Source organism: Coturnix japonica, chromosome 2, assembly GCF_001577835.2.
Source record: "Coturnix japonica isolate 7356 chromosome 2, Coturnix japonica 2.1, whole genome shotgun sequence".
Taxonomy (NCBI): domain Eukaryota; kingdom Metazoa; phylum Chordata; class Aves; order Galliformes; family Phasianidae; genus Coturnix; species Coturnix japonica.
The window spans coordinates 93,066,241-93,079,788 of NC_029517.1; the positions used below are offsets into that span (position 1 = coordinate 93,066,241).

General features: G+C 37.0%; 1 protein-coding gene across 1 annotated transcript in view; it reads left to right on the top strand.

Annotated features, from left to right (window-relative positions):
• LAMA3 (laminin subunit alpha 3) overlaps positions 1-13,548 on the top strand; it is a 102,705-nt gene that overhangs the window by 38,704 nt on the left and 50,453 nt on the right. Inside the window, 10 exon segments of the mRNA XM_015855427.2 lie at positions 693-792; positions 1,686-1,738; positions 2,073-2,178; positions 2,891-2,990; positions 3,800-3,956; positions 7,147-7,279; positions 8,605-8,747; positions 10,228-10,328; positions 10,433-10,583; positions 12,167-12,327. Of these exon segments, the coding sequence (XP_015710913.2) occupies positions 693-792; positions 1,686-1,738; positions 2,073-2,178; positions 2,891-2,990; positions 3,800-3,956; positions 7,147-7,279; positions 8,605-8,747; positions 10,228-10,328; positions 10,433-10,583; positions 12,167-12,327 (1,205 nt within the window).

Below are 13,548 nucleotides of genomic sequence, written 5' to 3' on the forward strand. Positions count from 1 at the left end.
TGACCTTTGTGTTTTGCTCTGTGATCATATCAGTGCTACTCCCTGTTGAGGGTGATGATGGTTATTCTTTTTATACATACATAAGCTAGGCTTATGTATAACATCTGTGTGTGTTTTCCAGATTTTCTGAAAGTTAACCATATGTAAGCCAGTTACTCCCTGGAAACAGTATTGATATATTTGAGCAAATAATACTGCTGAAAGACTCCCTTATGGAAAAGAATAGAAAAATTAAGCTATGAAAAGCAGAATTCAGTGGTATTTGCCTCTGCCTGTCTGTAAGAACAGATGCATATAGGAGTAAGAAGTTATTGTTGCCCCAGAAAAATATGTTTTAGCTTTTAGTAATTATTTTTTCAATTATTTATAAATGGAGAATATGAGAAAATATGATGAAGAGAAATAAAAATGTGCCTAAATCAATTTTACGGAAAGAAATTGACATCATATCTACTTCTACTTAGTATGGCATTACTATAATTTGAAAAAATCACTGGTAATATTAACATTATTAATTGTAATTGGTTCACTTTACTACTGTCTTTTCCACTTGGCCCTACTAAGAAAAAGTGAGCAATAAGGGAGGAAAAAAAAACAATAAAAATTAATCATTACTTCATTTGATTATTTGTAGTAGTAAAAGCTATGTGTTTTTGTAAAACAGACTAATATAAACTCATTTCTGTCATTAGGGCTATTGTCAGTGTCTTCAGCACGTTGAAGGTCCTACATGTAGTAAATGCAAACCGTTGTACTGGAACCTGGCCGAAGAAAACCCTGAGGGATGTACAGGTATGGTTTAAATATATGTTGATATATTGATATATGGTAATTGAGTGTTCTATATTCTTTGGAAAATCATCTTATTAGCTGTGGCCTTCTTGACTACACAGTGACTTGTTAAGAACGTGTTTTTCCACATTATTTAATTTAGACACCTTATTTCCTATGATAGCAAAAGATATGGCATATGATAGCAGGTGTTCTCTGACTTGCAATGATTTATGCTTCATACAGCCTTATGGCAGTTTTACAGCATTTCTGTTCTTAACACTTGAGACCAGAATCTGGCTTATTGTTTTGAGAAAGAAGGTTCTTCACTTATTATTATCTCCTAGCTTGTGCATACGTATTTGATTCTCAATGCTTAACAGTCCAAGCATCTCAGTTTGGTTTCCACATGTCTCACATAATTAGTCTTCTTTGATTTCAGTCACAAAGTCAGTACTGGATTTCACCTAACCTCTAGGTCAGCATAGCTCATTCTCACAACATTTACTTCATTTGTATTTCACATTAGAAATTGTGCTGGTCCTAGAGTAGCACTGCAAAATAGGAACTGCCAGTCATGGTGAAGACACAGTTTTGCTTCAGTTATCTTAATGTTTTTAGGAAAGAAAGCAATTCTAAATCCAAACTTGACTATTTTTGTTAAACACGATTAGAATTCTTTAAAATACATCAGTTAATTGCACATGCACACAAATCCTCATTCTTCCTCCTTTGCTTTTTCTTCTCACCTTGTGCCAGTACCCATTTGCTGTTCTGAACTTTCCAGAGTAAAACCCCCCATGTTGCACTGCAATTCAAAATTGCAGATTAAGGATGGTAGTGGTTGTTGTTTTCCTTCTGTGTATTTTGGAAAGATGAAATGCACATTTTCTTTTTCTTTTTCACCTGGGCAGCATGCCAGTGCGATGTGAGTGGAACGCTGAGTGGAGTTGGAGAATGTCAGCAGGTAATGTGAAATTCTAAGAAAGGCATTAATTCAAAGATTTCTATAAAAACAAATTATTGTAACGCATGGTGAAGTAGAGTTGGTCTTACACAATAAGTGACTAGTGACATCCTAATTCTAAAAAAATGTGAATCATCTTAAACATAGGGATTTTCTCATCTGTTCATTAAACTTAATGAATAACAAAAGTTATGTCCAGATAATACTTTTTTTTGTTGTTGTTGAGATCAGAGCAATTTTTACTCTTCACAATTACAGGGAATTGAAAGTATTGAAAGAATGAAGTTCTGGAAAAGGTGCTGAAACATTTTTGATTAGATTATTCTCTTTGTAGGAAACTGGACGTTGCTATTGCAAATCTAATGTGTGTGGAGATTTCTGTAACACCTGTGAAGCTGGTTATTATGCTTTTGAAAACAAAAATTATTTTGGCTGCAAAGGTAAAGAATGTTTCTAGCAGCACATTTGCGTTTAACACAGGAGCACTTAGCATTCCATAGGTTACTTTTTCAAATGTGGATGTATTTACTGAGTCACTTTTGCACTGTATTTTGCACTATTGCTTGTAATGTTTGGTAGCTCTCTGTTCTGTTTAGCACTTTCTGAAGTCTTCTGTTGGATTAAGAACTTAGCCTGTTTTGGCTTTTTTAGGGGGGGGTGGGCTCATTTTTTCTGATATGTTTGTGTGTTGCTTTCGGCTGAGGCACAATATGTTTTGAAGCACAGCATAGCAGTTATATAAAGGAAGTAGTCATTCTACTGGAGTTTACTCACTCTGCCATGTGTCTTTAGGGCTGTAGGGCTACATCAGTGGATCCTGTCTTGATTGTTAGCAAAACATTTGAATGGCTTTTCTACAGAACTGTGGTTCAGCATTTAATAAATGTGGCTTTTTATTTGTGATTTAAAAATAAAATAGCGGTGTAATGTTACAAGCAGAGGAGAATAAAACAGCATTAAACATGAGAAGCCAGAAATAATTGCAGTTTATGTGTGGGTGTTAAAGTATTTGTTTTGAGGGGTATCTAAAGGGCTCCGGAAGGAGGAAATGTGTTGATAATAGTGCTTAATTAGAGGAAGCGAGGTGTATTTTCTGGTAAATTTTACCATTTTTTTTTTTCTGATATTTGGCTTCTGTTCTGTACTTGGCAGGCTGTCAGTGTGACGTCGGAGGAGCCATCAGCTCTGCATGTGCTGAACCCTCGGGTGCCTGCCAGTGCAGAGCTCATGTTGAGGGGAAGGCCTGTCAGGAGTGAGTCTGACTGTAGCAAACAGTTTATGCTTCAAAAATGTTCATTTGAAAGTGCACATCAGTTCTTTGCTCGCTTTTCACATGAGATTGTAGATCTGTTGATAAATAAGTTGGTAAATTGTGATATGCTACTAATTTTATCTGTCGATTTTCTTCTTTTGCCTTAATAAGGTTTTTTAAAATTGGATTTCTTAAATAACCAGTAAAAGTTTTGCAGTCACAGTGCATATATATCAATGTATCTGTGTCTGTCAACAGTTATATAAAAAAAAAGGTGTATCTGTAAAAGTTTCTGGTAAGGGAATTCTCATTCAATTTTATTAACTGCTATCAGGACTCCTCAGTGTTCAGTAGATCATTTTCCTTCTTTTTTTTAAATTCTCATAGATGTAGACCACACAGTGATCGGTAATTCTTTCGAATTATCATGGTGGTTGCATGGAGGTTTCTTGCCAAGACATGCTGGAAGTAGGAGTGATACTCAACTGACAAACAACATGGAAATGCTGTAAATTCGTCATGCTCTGTTAGCTCACATAGTGGTGAAATGAAAAATCATTTCAAAATGAGTTTGTTTTAGCTACTGAGTAACATGTTTTAGATGCATTGCTTAACATGTAGTTACTTCCAAGTTAATATTAAAGATTCAATTGGTGGTTACATTTAATTTTTACGCTGTCTGGAATACCTAAACTTTTACAATAAGAGCAAACATGAAGATTCAGAGGAAAGGAATAGTCCTGGAATGTTTAATTTTTTTTATTTTTTAATTTTTTTTATTTTTTTTTTCCCTCCCTTCTTCTTGGAAGACCTGAGAAAAACTATTTTTTCCCTGATCTGCACCACATGAAGTTTGAGATTGAAGATGGTGCAACAGTCAAGGGAAAGGAAATTCGGTTTGGCTATGATCCTGAGGAATTTCCTGGCTTCAGTTGGAGAGGATATGCCCAGATGTCCTCTATACAAGTAAGGTGGTATTTTGCTCTAAGTTTTTGGGTGAGAACATAGATGTATGAAATGTATTCCCCCACTGTATTACTTTATGTGCACAAGGTCATGAGAAAAATTGAAGAAAGGACAGGATCTCACTGATCTGAACATTTTGGCACTCTATCACTGTTTCAGTTTCTAACTGCTGATGTTATTTGAAGTTGATCATTGCTACTGCGAATATGTTCTTTAGCAGTGTAATTTGAGAGTTCGCTTTGGGTTTTTTTTTTTTGTTTTCTTTTTGAGATGTATTTTGATGTAGGCTTAAACTGAAGAACTAGTAGATTTAAAGTATTAAAGGCAAAAATTCTTATCATTCTGAGGACAGCTGAAACAGCAGAAGATTTGACATTTGGCTAAATCACTTGGATTACAGAGATCCATAGTAGTCTGAATGCATGGAATTTTCATCGCAGAGCCAATGATGAAGCCTTCACACTTGTGCCTTGTGTTGGCAAGGAAGAGAAATTTGCAGATTTTATGAGGAATGTGATACCTTCCCATTACAGCAAACAGAAAAATCTGTGAGTCAGTAGAACAAGGTGAGAGCAGCGGCTCTCATTGGCAACATTTAGTCTCTTGGCAGTCTAGAAATAAACAACAGGAGGAATAAGTACATCACAAGAAGGTGGTCAGCAAAATTTAGTTGTATGAGGACCTGATTGTGGACTGAATTGCTAAGCAAGCATACTTGGATTTTGAACAGTAAATGGAGTTTTCTCATTGTAGTCTCAAAGTACTACTCTGTTATGTGTAGTACTCTGCTGATTTGATTTTTCAGTCCTCAGTTATAATTGTTTTCAGCCTCTATAAGCTGTCTGAAGACAGATGGGCCACTCCTGAGACATGAGTACATAACCATTGTGCAAGCCTCCTGGTTCTCTTTCTGTTATTCTTTTTTCACTCTTTATTCTTCTTTTATTCCAGAACCTCCTTTGTGTCTGGAGTTGTTTGTTTGGTTTTTTTACTCTTCAGAATTATTCCACTTTCACAAACGAAGGCAACTCCTGAGCAACTGTGATTTAACTTCTGCTTTCTAACTTGGAAGCTTTTTGCATTTCATGTCCATCTGGCATTTTGTGAAGAAGTGGTGAACGGTTTCTAATCATGCTGGAAACATACATTACTTTGTTCACCTGAGTAAAGCTTTTCAAGACATATCTAGGCAATCCACAGTTTGACCCTTGCGTAAATAGTCACATGTTGTTCATTTCAAGGGACTTTCAGAATTTTGACATAGCTTTTCTGTATCTTATGGGAGTTTGAAATATTCTCACCATTTATTTTCTGAAAGATCAATAGCGTTACAATATCTGCCACACAAAATTCTAATGTAACAACTTTTTGTGAAGCTATTTCAGTAACATTTTTATTTAAAAATGAATAGCCTGTGGATGGTACCCAGTGCTGTTATGCTGCACCCATGCTGCTGACATGGGTATTTCATTATGGACTTAGAAGCTGAGAGCTGTGTTAAGATTTTAAAGCACTGGGAACTACCTAAGTCCTACTTAGGCTACTCTGCTACCTAAGCAGAGTTCAAAGAATATTTTTTCACCATTTTCTGCTTTTGGTTGAAGCCAAGAACTGACATGCCTTTCTCCCTCATTACTCATGTATGTAATTTTTCTTTCTTCACCTGTGTCTTCTAAATGTTCCACAAAAGCCTAGGGTCTTCTGTTAAACTTTCTGAGACATGTTTATTTCTCTCACCTTTTCTTTTTTATTTCTATCTGTTTTCAAGTGTTCCCTTAGTGCCTGTCTTATCCTTCCAGCACTTGTTCTTCTCCATTTAAAATAACAGTTGTAAAACGTTTCCCCACATCTGTTTTCTCTCCTGGTCTGCAGCCACTGATATTTTCTTCATCCTATCTTTGTAGATCTTATATCCCTATCATCTGTTCTATGTCCATCTTCGCTCTCTGCTTTGCATTTCTGTTTAAAAAGTGGAGATATCTGTGGTGGTCAGAATCAAGTAATACAGAGCTGGAACTTTACATTTTTAGCAGTAAGAGAAAATATTTGCTCCTTTCTGGAAGGTATAGAATTTGGAAAGCCTCTGTGCTTTTGTAGATGCAGAATCAGCCATAGCTGTGGGGAGGATAACATACCAGAAGCATCTTGAAATGGGAAGGCGAATGGATTATGATGGTGGGAGTTTGATTGTGATTGGGGCTCTATAATTTAAGATGGAAAGAAGAAACCAAACTCTTGAGAATGCACCAATTATTTTTTTAATCTGCCAGCAACACTTGAACAATTCTCTGCTGATTCTGTTGTTCTCCAAACTAAATAATGGGAGCTGTGTGAATTCAGTCTCCTGTGAGCTCAGTGCCAGACTAGGGCTGATGAGAACCATATAGTTCCAGAGATGTCATTCAGTTCAGCCTCATGGCAAAACAGTCATGGTATCACATCTCTAAGATGCTGAGGGATGCGGTAGAGGAGTAGGAGAAACTGCAGTGCCAGTCTGAGGTGTTTGTGCACTGTGGAGCATTGTGTGTGATCTCAAAGTCAGTGGTTCTGGCCTATTCCCTTAATGCCACATGTTTCCTTTAATGCAGAGGCAGGGAGAATACCAGTAAAATACGGCCCATGTTTATAGGTGTAATATCAATATGCATGCTGGCTAAGTCATTTTATGTCTTTCTGGGTAGGCTGTTAGTCAACAAGAGTTTTTACAGGAGGTTTAGTTCCATATTCTTTTGTAAGCTACCTGAGCCTTCCTTTTCTGTTATAGAGTTGTCTTTGCCAAATGGTTTTTCTTTCTCTGGGTGCTAGTAACAAATAATATACTTTCCTTTCCTCCTTTTTCTCTTTCTTTTTATTTTTCCCAGCCAGAGGTGGTTGTGACTGTCACTGTGGCTTCCCCTAAGCTCTTCCATCTAGTCCTCCGCTATGTCAACCTGGGTTCAAAAAGCTCTAAAGGAAAGATTTCAGTTGCTGTGGGAAAACATGTTGGCACTAATTATAATTGTAAGTGAATTAATTTTCTCACTAGGCTTACCTGTCTTCATCTGTTGTACATAGCACTGTCATTCCAGTACGTTCTTGTCTGCATGTGCATTTTTCTTGTAGGCAATCTGTATGGTGCTTGCATGGCTTCTAACTGTTCTTCTGTTTAGCACTTTATGGCTGTTTTTGTTTATTAACTTCCATTTTTCAGAACGAAGTGAGGATAACTTTGAATGTGGAAAAATCAAACCTCTACTTATTTCGCATTATCCTGAGATATATTAACCCTGGAGGTGAATCATTATCTGGCCGCATATCTGCTTGTCAAACTTGGCCTGAAGCAGGTAGGTATGATTCAACAGCACAACAGTAGATCAGGTAAATGATCGGAGAAGCATTTCAAGATATGACTAATTTAAATTGGTATTGTCACTTAAAATGCATTGCTTTTAACAGTGTCAGTGCTTCTGTGCTTTTCCTAATATATTTTGCTGTAACTGATGTGGCTATGTTTGCATGAAACTTCTGCTTGCAGTAGTAATCAACTGTTGTTTTTTAAATGTTTGCCAAATCTAGTACTTTCAGTTCTGTCCTCAAAAGCTCTGAACTGTGTATTTTGTGAATTTTTCAAATAAAGGATAACAGCACTTATCTTGGTTTAGTTGCCTTTAATATTTCAGTTTAAAAGTAGCTTCTCCCTTCCTGCCATGAGTAATACTTATTTCATGTTGAACACTATTGATCCAGTTAGTTCTGTTTACAGACCTCAACAACATGTGATACTGAGTATGCTCTGGTAAAAGATAAGTACCCCATATCCTTTGAATGGTAGAGACATTCTAAGTCTGTGTTCAGGATTGTCTCTTTTTACGCCTAGCATTATCACCCTGCTGAGAATCAGTGGAATTTAGTCATAGTTCCTCTCAGTAATTTAGAGAGGACAGATTTGAAGTCTTGAGAGATACCACTCATCAGAATAGGAGCAGTTTCATAGCCAAGTCTGTCTTATGCTGCCTGGCAGACAGGGGACCTGCTTAAAATAAAGCTTTTGTCTGTATCTTGGAGCTTCCAAGAGGAAACCTTTGCTACCCATAACATTTTGGATCCTTTTGAGAACCTGTGGTATCTAAAATATGTAGCAGAAATTTGTATGATAACAGGCCTTGTGTCTGTCAGTAATAATGGGAGACAGAAGTTAAGAAAACATTTTGGAATGTTATAAATCTGCCTATTATAATCTCGTGAGGTGCTGGAACAGGCTGCCCAGAGAGGTTGTGGGTGCCCTGTCCCTGGGGCTGTCCAAGGCCAGGTTAGATGGGGCTCTGGGCAGCCTGGTCTAGTATTAGGTAAGGAGGTTGGCAGCCCTGCCTGCAGCAGGGGCGTTGGAGCTTGATCATCCTTGAGGTCCTTTCCAACCCAAGCCATTCTATGATTCTATGAAAAAGTCTGTTTTTCTGAACCAATTTGCTCAAGACTAATGAGAATGAAGATTACAATAATTGCGTAATTCTGTAATTTACTGCGTGCAGTTGTTAATACATATTGATAGAGGAGCACTGACAAGCTTCTACCAGATCAGGTGTAATATACGTAATCATAAGTCTAGAGCACTAAGCAGATAGAGACATTTTACAGTCTCATCTATTTATTTATTTATTTCTGCTTGCAGGTTCTGCTCAGAGTAAAGAGTTTGTCTTCCCACCCAGCAAAGAGCCAGCGTTTGTCACAATCCCAGGAACAAACTCCACAGAGTCTTTCTCGCTGGTTTCAGGCACATGGACTGTCAGTATAGTAGCAGAAGAAGTCCTCTTGGTAAGAAAGCAATTGAGGAAAACATGATCTTGATGGCTGTTATGATTGTATTATTCTGGAATTGTATGCCAGAAAGAACTCTGGAAGCAATTGAAATCCAACATTAGTAAAAAGAGCACAGTGGCATGACTGGCTTCAGACTCTTACTCTTTTATTATTATTATTTTTTTGTCCTCTGATTTTACCTGCTCTATTTTTTCATGTACTTGCAGATTTCAAGTCTATCTAAAATACTGACCTTCAAAGGAAGAAGCAGTATTAACATATGCAATTGGTTGAGCATAAAAGCTCATATAAGCTTTTAATTCTTACATATCGGGTGTCACATTTAAAACTTTGCTGCTGATAGTGTTGTTTGTTTCCTAACAAAAACTCCTCAGAAAAATATTATAAGGTGGGCTTTATAATTAGCAGGTCACTTTCAAAATGTATTTATGCTCCCATCCTTAGTCTTCCACACACTGAAAAGCTTTCTGTGAAAGCAGTTCTCGGAAATTCCTATTTAAATTAAATAGATAAATAAAAAATTGAGGTGATTGTGTTCCTACATCTTTAAGGTTTTTCATAATGATACCATACTGAAATTTATGCATGTATTTTATAGAGTTAACAGGTACCCAATATCTTTAGTCATCAAACCTGTGGCTCTGTTAAATTTATGCAGTACTGTGTAAAATGTTACTAAAGAGCTTGCACGCATATTTCCTACTGAAAGTGACAGTACTGCTGTGCCTGGTTTTTGCAATAATACCTTTGAAAAGGAATTTGTTAATGATCTTAGCCCTGTATGTTTTCACCAAAAAGAAAAACCAAACAAACAGTTTTTATAAATTAGCTTAAAAATTGGAAGGGCAGAGCCAAAACATGCCAGCATGTCTTAGGAACACACAAAGCACATCTTAACAGATTATATGCAATAGTTTTATAAAGTCATCTGGGATACGTGAATCTCACTTGCAGAGTGAAACACAATTGAGCTTTGTGCATGTGAATTGCATACATAGGTGAAAACTGTGCAGAGCAAGCTGTGATGGTGTAACAGACAAACTAGTTTTCTTTTCCACTCTAGCAACTGGATCATTAGGCTTAAAAACCATGATCAACCTTGAGTTAGAAGGTACTTGTTTCAGATCTAACTCTTAAGTAAGAGGGGCTTATAGATGCCAAGGCTCTGGACTTGATGTGTCCTGTAAGATACAGATGTGGTGGGTACGCTCTTTTATGAACACCATCCTGTACAACACGTAATGGCTGCAGTTTCCCTGCTCACAGAGCTGTGCCTTTCTCCCATCTCTATGAAGATACAAATAGAGTTAACATTAGACATGTAACAACAAAAGCATGTGTCTTACAGATAGATATTCTCCATAAAATTTATTTGTGTAGCTGGTTTTGTGCATTGCTACATTGTGAAAGTCTGGAAATGTTCATTCTGTATTTTTCTGCATGGTCTTGCATTTGTTGTATTCTTTGTTTTTAGGATTACATGGTGCTGTTACCTATAGATTATTATGAAGCATCCATCTTGCAGATCCAAGTTACAGAACCTTGCACCTATTCAAGAGATGTTTCAACAGAGAAGTCAGTATATATGCTGCAAAATAAACCATTGCATTGGATTATATTGTTATTATCCTGCTGCAACTGAAAGCAATAATAATAATTTGTTTTTTGTTTTGTGCAAGCTGCTTGCTCTATCAGCATTTGCCATTGGACAGATTTTCCTGTGTCCTTGCTTCAGAGGCAGTGTATTTCAGGCACGGTGGAAAACACAGAATACCTGTCCGACAGCCAACTCCTGATCATCCAGTGATGTCGCATATCAGTGGAAGAGAGGTTAGATTCCTGTGTGCTAATTGCAGTCCCATCTGTGCCATTAACTATAAACCTACTGGATTAAAACAGATTTGGCGATCTTTAACTCATCCCTAAAACAGTTCTAAATGTTATAAGTTCTAAACTTTATATCGATCTATTTAAAAAGATTAATACAGGCAGATCTATAACTATGGCTGGAGTGGATGTTTCACTCTGACAAAACTGTCTTATTAAATAAAAATCTCTGTGTTTCAGGCATACTGTGTTGTTCAGCATACTGCTTTAATTATAGCAGAAATGGCAAAAGGACTTGTCAGCAGTGACTCAATCTTTTTTTCCCCTTAAATAGCTATAGTTATGTAAAATTTTTACTTCATTTAAAGAGCAGGCAGAAGAAAGTATGCCACTGCTGTAGGAAAAAGAGAAACATGTTTTATGAAACTGAAAATTATACTAGAAACACGGTTGGTTTAAAATAAATATTTTATTGTGTGATAATTACATGTAGGATGATGATGATGATGTCCTCTATTACTGTGGCAGTGGGTTTTAAAAATACCAAGTACAGCAAGGATGCTTACCTGCCACAGGCCCTAGTGCTTTCTGTGCATGTGTACAACTACTGATAATTTCAGTGAAGTTAGGGTGGCTGCTGACAGCATCATTTGCTTGCTGAAATCATAGAATCACCAAGGTTGGAAAAGACCTAAAAGATCATCCAGTCCAACCGTTCACCTATTACCAATAGCTCCCACTAAACCATGTCTCTTAACACAACATCCAATCTCTCCTTGAACACCCCCAGGGTCGGTGACTCCACCACCTCCCTGGGCAGTCCATTCCAGTGCCTCACCACCCTTTCTGAGAAGTAATATTTTCTAATTTCCAGCCTGAATCTCCCCTGCTGCAGCTTGAAACCAATGTTCATAGCCTCAAGACACTGAGAAAGATGTCTTAAATTTGAATTGTATAGCCCAATGCAAAAAAAAAAACACAACCTGTAACCACAGTACTTTCTATTCAACTACTTTGGAGTATTTTCTGTAAAATATTACTCTAAACAACTTGCAGAGGTTAACTAAAAGAAAAAGTAGTTTTTTTCCAAATGTGGCAATAGCTATGTGGAGAAGATGCTTTCAGTCTACATAGGGAATCAGTATACAGCACTTCAGAGGTAGGGATTGTGTTCATGGAAATGCTTATTTAGAAGAAAATTAGAGTCCATTTTTATTTGTTTATAAAGATAAGCTAGAGATGAGGATGGCAATTTGTTAACATCATTAGAGTTTCCTCACTGGTAAATTCTACTGTTGATAGAAGAAATAATAAGCCTCAGCTTATCTTGCAGATCTGCTATCTGTTATCTTCCCAGAACTGTTAAACGGCAGGTGTTTCCTGAATTTTATTGGCTTTTATTAGTAGATAAAGTGATAATTTATAAGCACTACTTCTATTCTGTTGGATTGTCCTTTGCTGTGGCAGTACAAGGGTGGCTCTAGACTAATGCTAACTAGTTAGCTTGCAGGACAGGAAAAGGGAGCTTCCTGCCAGAAAAAGAACAACAAATCTAAAGACTTTTTTTTTTTCCAATGTTGACCTAGGTCAATTTACAGGTGACCATAAATGTTCCTCACATTGGTCGCTATGTTCTTGTTTTTGAATACGCCAATGAAGATGACCAATTATACACTGGTGAGGTAACAGTAAACAGCCCTGGGCCTGTCACAGAAGGCAGAGTGAGAATATACAGTTGCAAATACAGGTGAGAACTTGTAAGGTAAATACTAAACAGTTAAGCAACCATTTGGTATATAACTATATCTTTTGTATTTCTGAACCCATTGTAGTATGTATGTTGTTCAAATATTAGATTGACTGAAAAGCAAATACGTGATTGTCTGGCTATTGTATATATTTTTAAGTCTGTGCAGTCTGCGCATTAAATATTGCTGCTGCTTTAGTGAACTTCTTCTTCACAAAGGGATTTTTTATATACACTTAAATCCTTATAATTTATGAATCTTGGAGTCCAGTAGCAGAGCATCCAGCAGCTCTGTTGGCAACAGATGTCTGCAGCATTAGTACTTCTTCAGTTAAAAGCAGTCTGAGGGTTTGGGCTATAAAGAAAAGTAGCAGCCAGTTTTACAAGGATGTTCCCACTGTTGTAACAGGATTTGTTGAAGCAGATGTATAAATGTTTCTCTGAGTTACTGAGTGTAGCCATCCTTTGGCTGTTGGGCTGTAGACAAGGTTGTAAGCCGTGTGCTGATTTATCCTTGTTGACTGCTGAGATTACTGGAGGTATTTCAGAGATTTTGCCTGTTCAGGGTGAGATGGTCTTTAACACTTGAGCAATTCAGAATATGACTCAAATGTGATCCTGCAGGTGTTTGTGCCCCTGGGAGTGTGAGGAGACTGCTGCCATGCATCAATTTTTCTTGTGAGCCAAGTGTTGGACAGATTGAAGGCTTAAGGTTATTTAGGATGAAGCTGCCCAGTAGGAAAAAAATTGTTTTCATCAGCATATATGTGATACAGAGCAGAGCAATATGAAGCAGTGACCTTGCAAGGTTATTACTAAGCAAAGTTCTTATTTTTAGCCTGTTATGTAATAGTTTGAGCCCCAAAATGCTTTTTATAAAGCTTAAATTTCATTGTTTTTATGTCAAGCACCTCTTATGGGCTTATTTTGATCTTACTTGTTAGTTTATCTGATACACTAAGAGATTAGTCGTAGGAAAAAAAAAAACAAACCCAAGAAATAAGCCTTTTCTACTTAAATTTAGCAACGCAGTAAATCCCTTCTGCTGCCATTCTGCATTGAGCTAATGGTCACGTTGCAAGTAAGTTGCTGTGTCATCTTTCCTGATCAGGAAGATGCGTGTCTCTTCTGGTAAAAAAAAATAAAAAATAAAAAAAGAAACAGTTGAACTCACAGTGGTGAAGGACATGTGCATCAGAGAAACTGGAAAAATCACGAGTA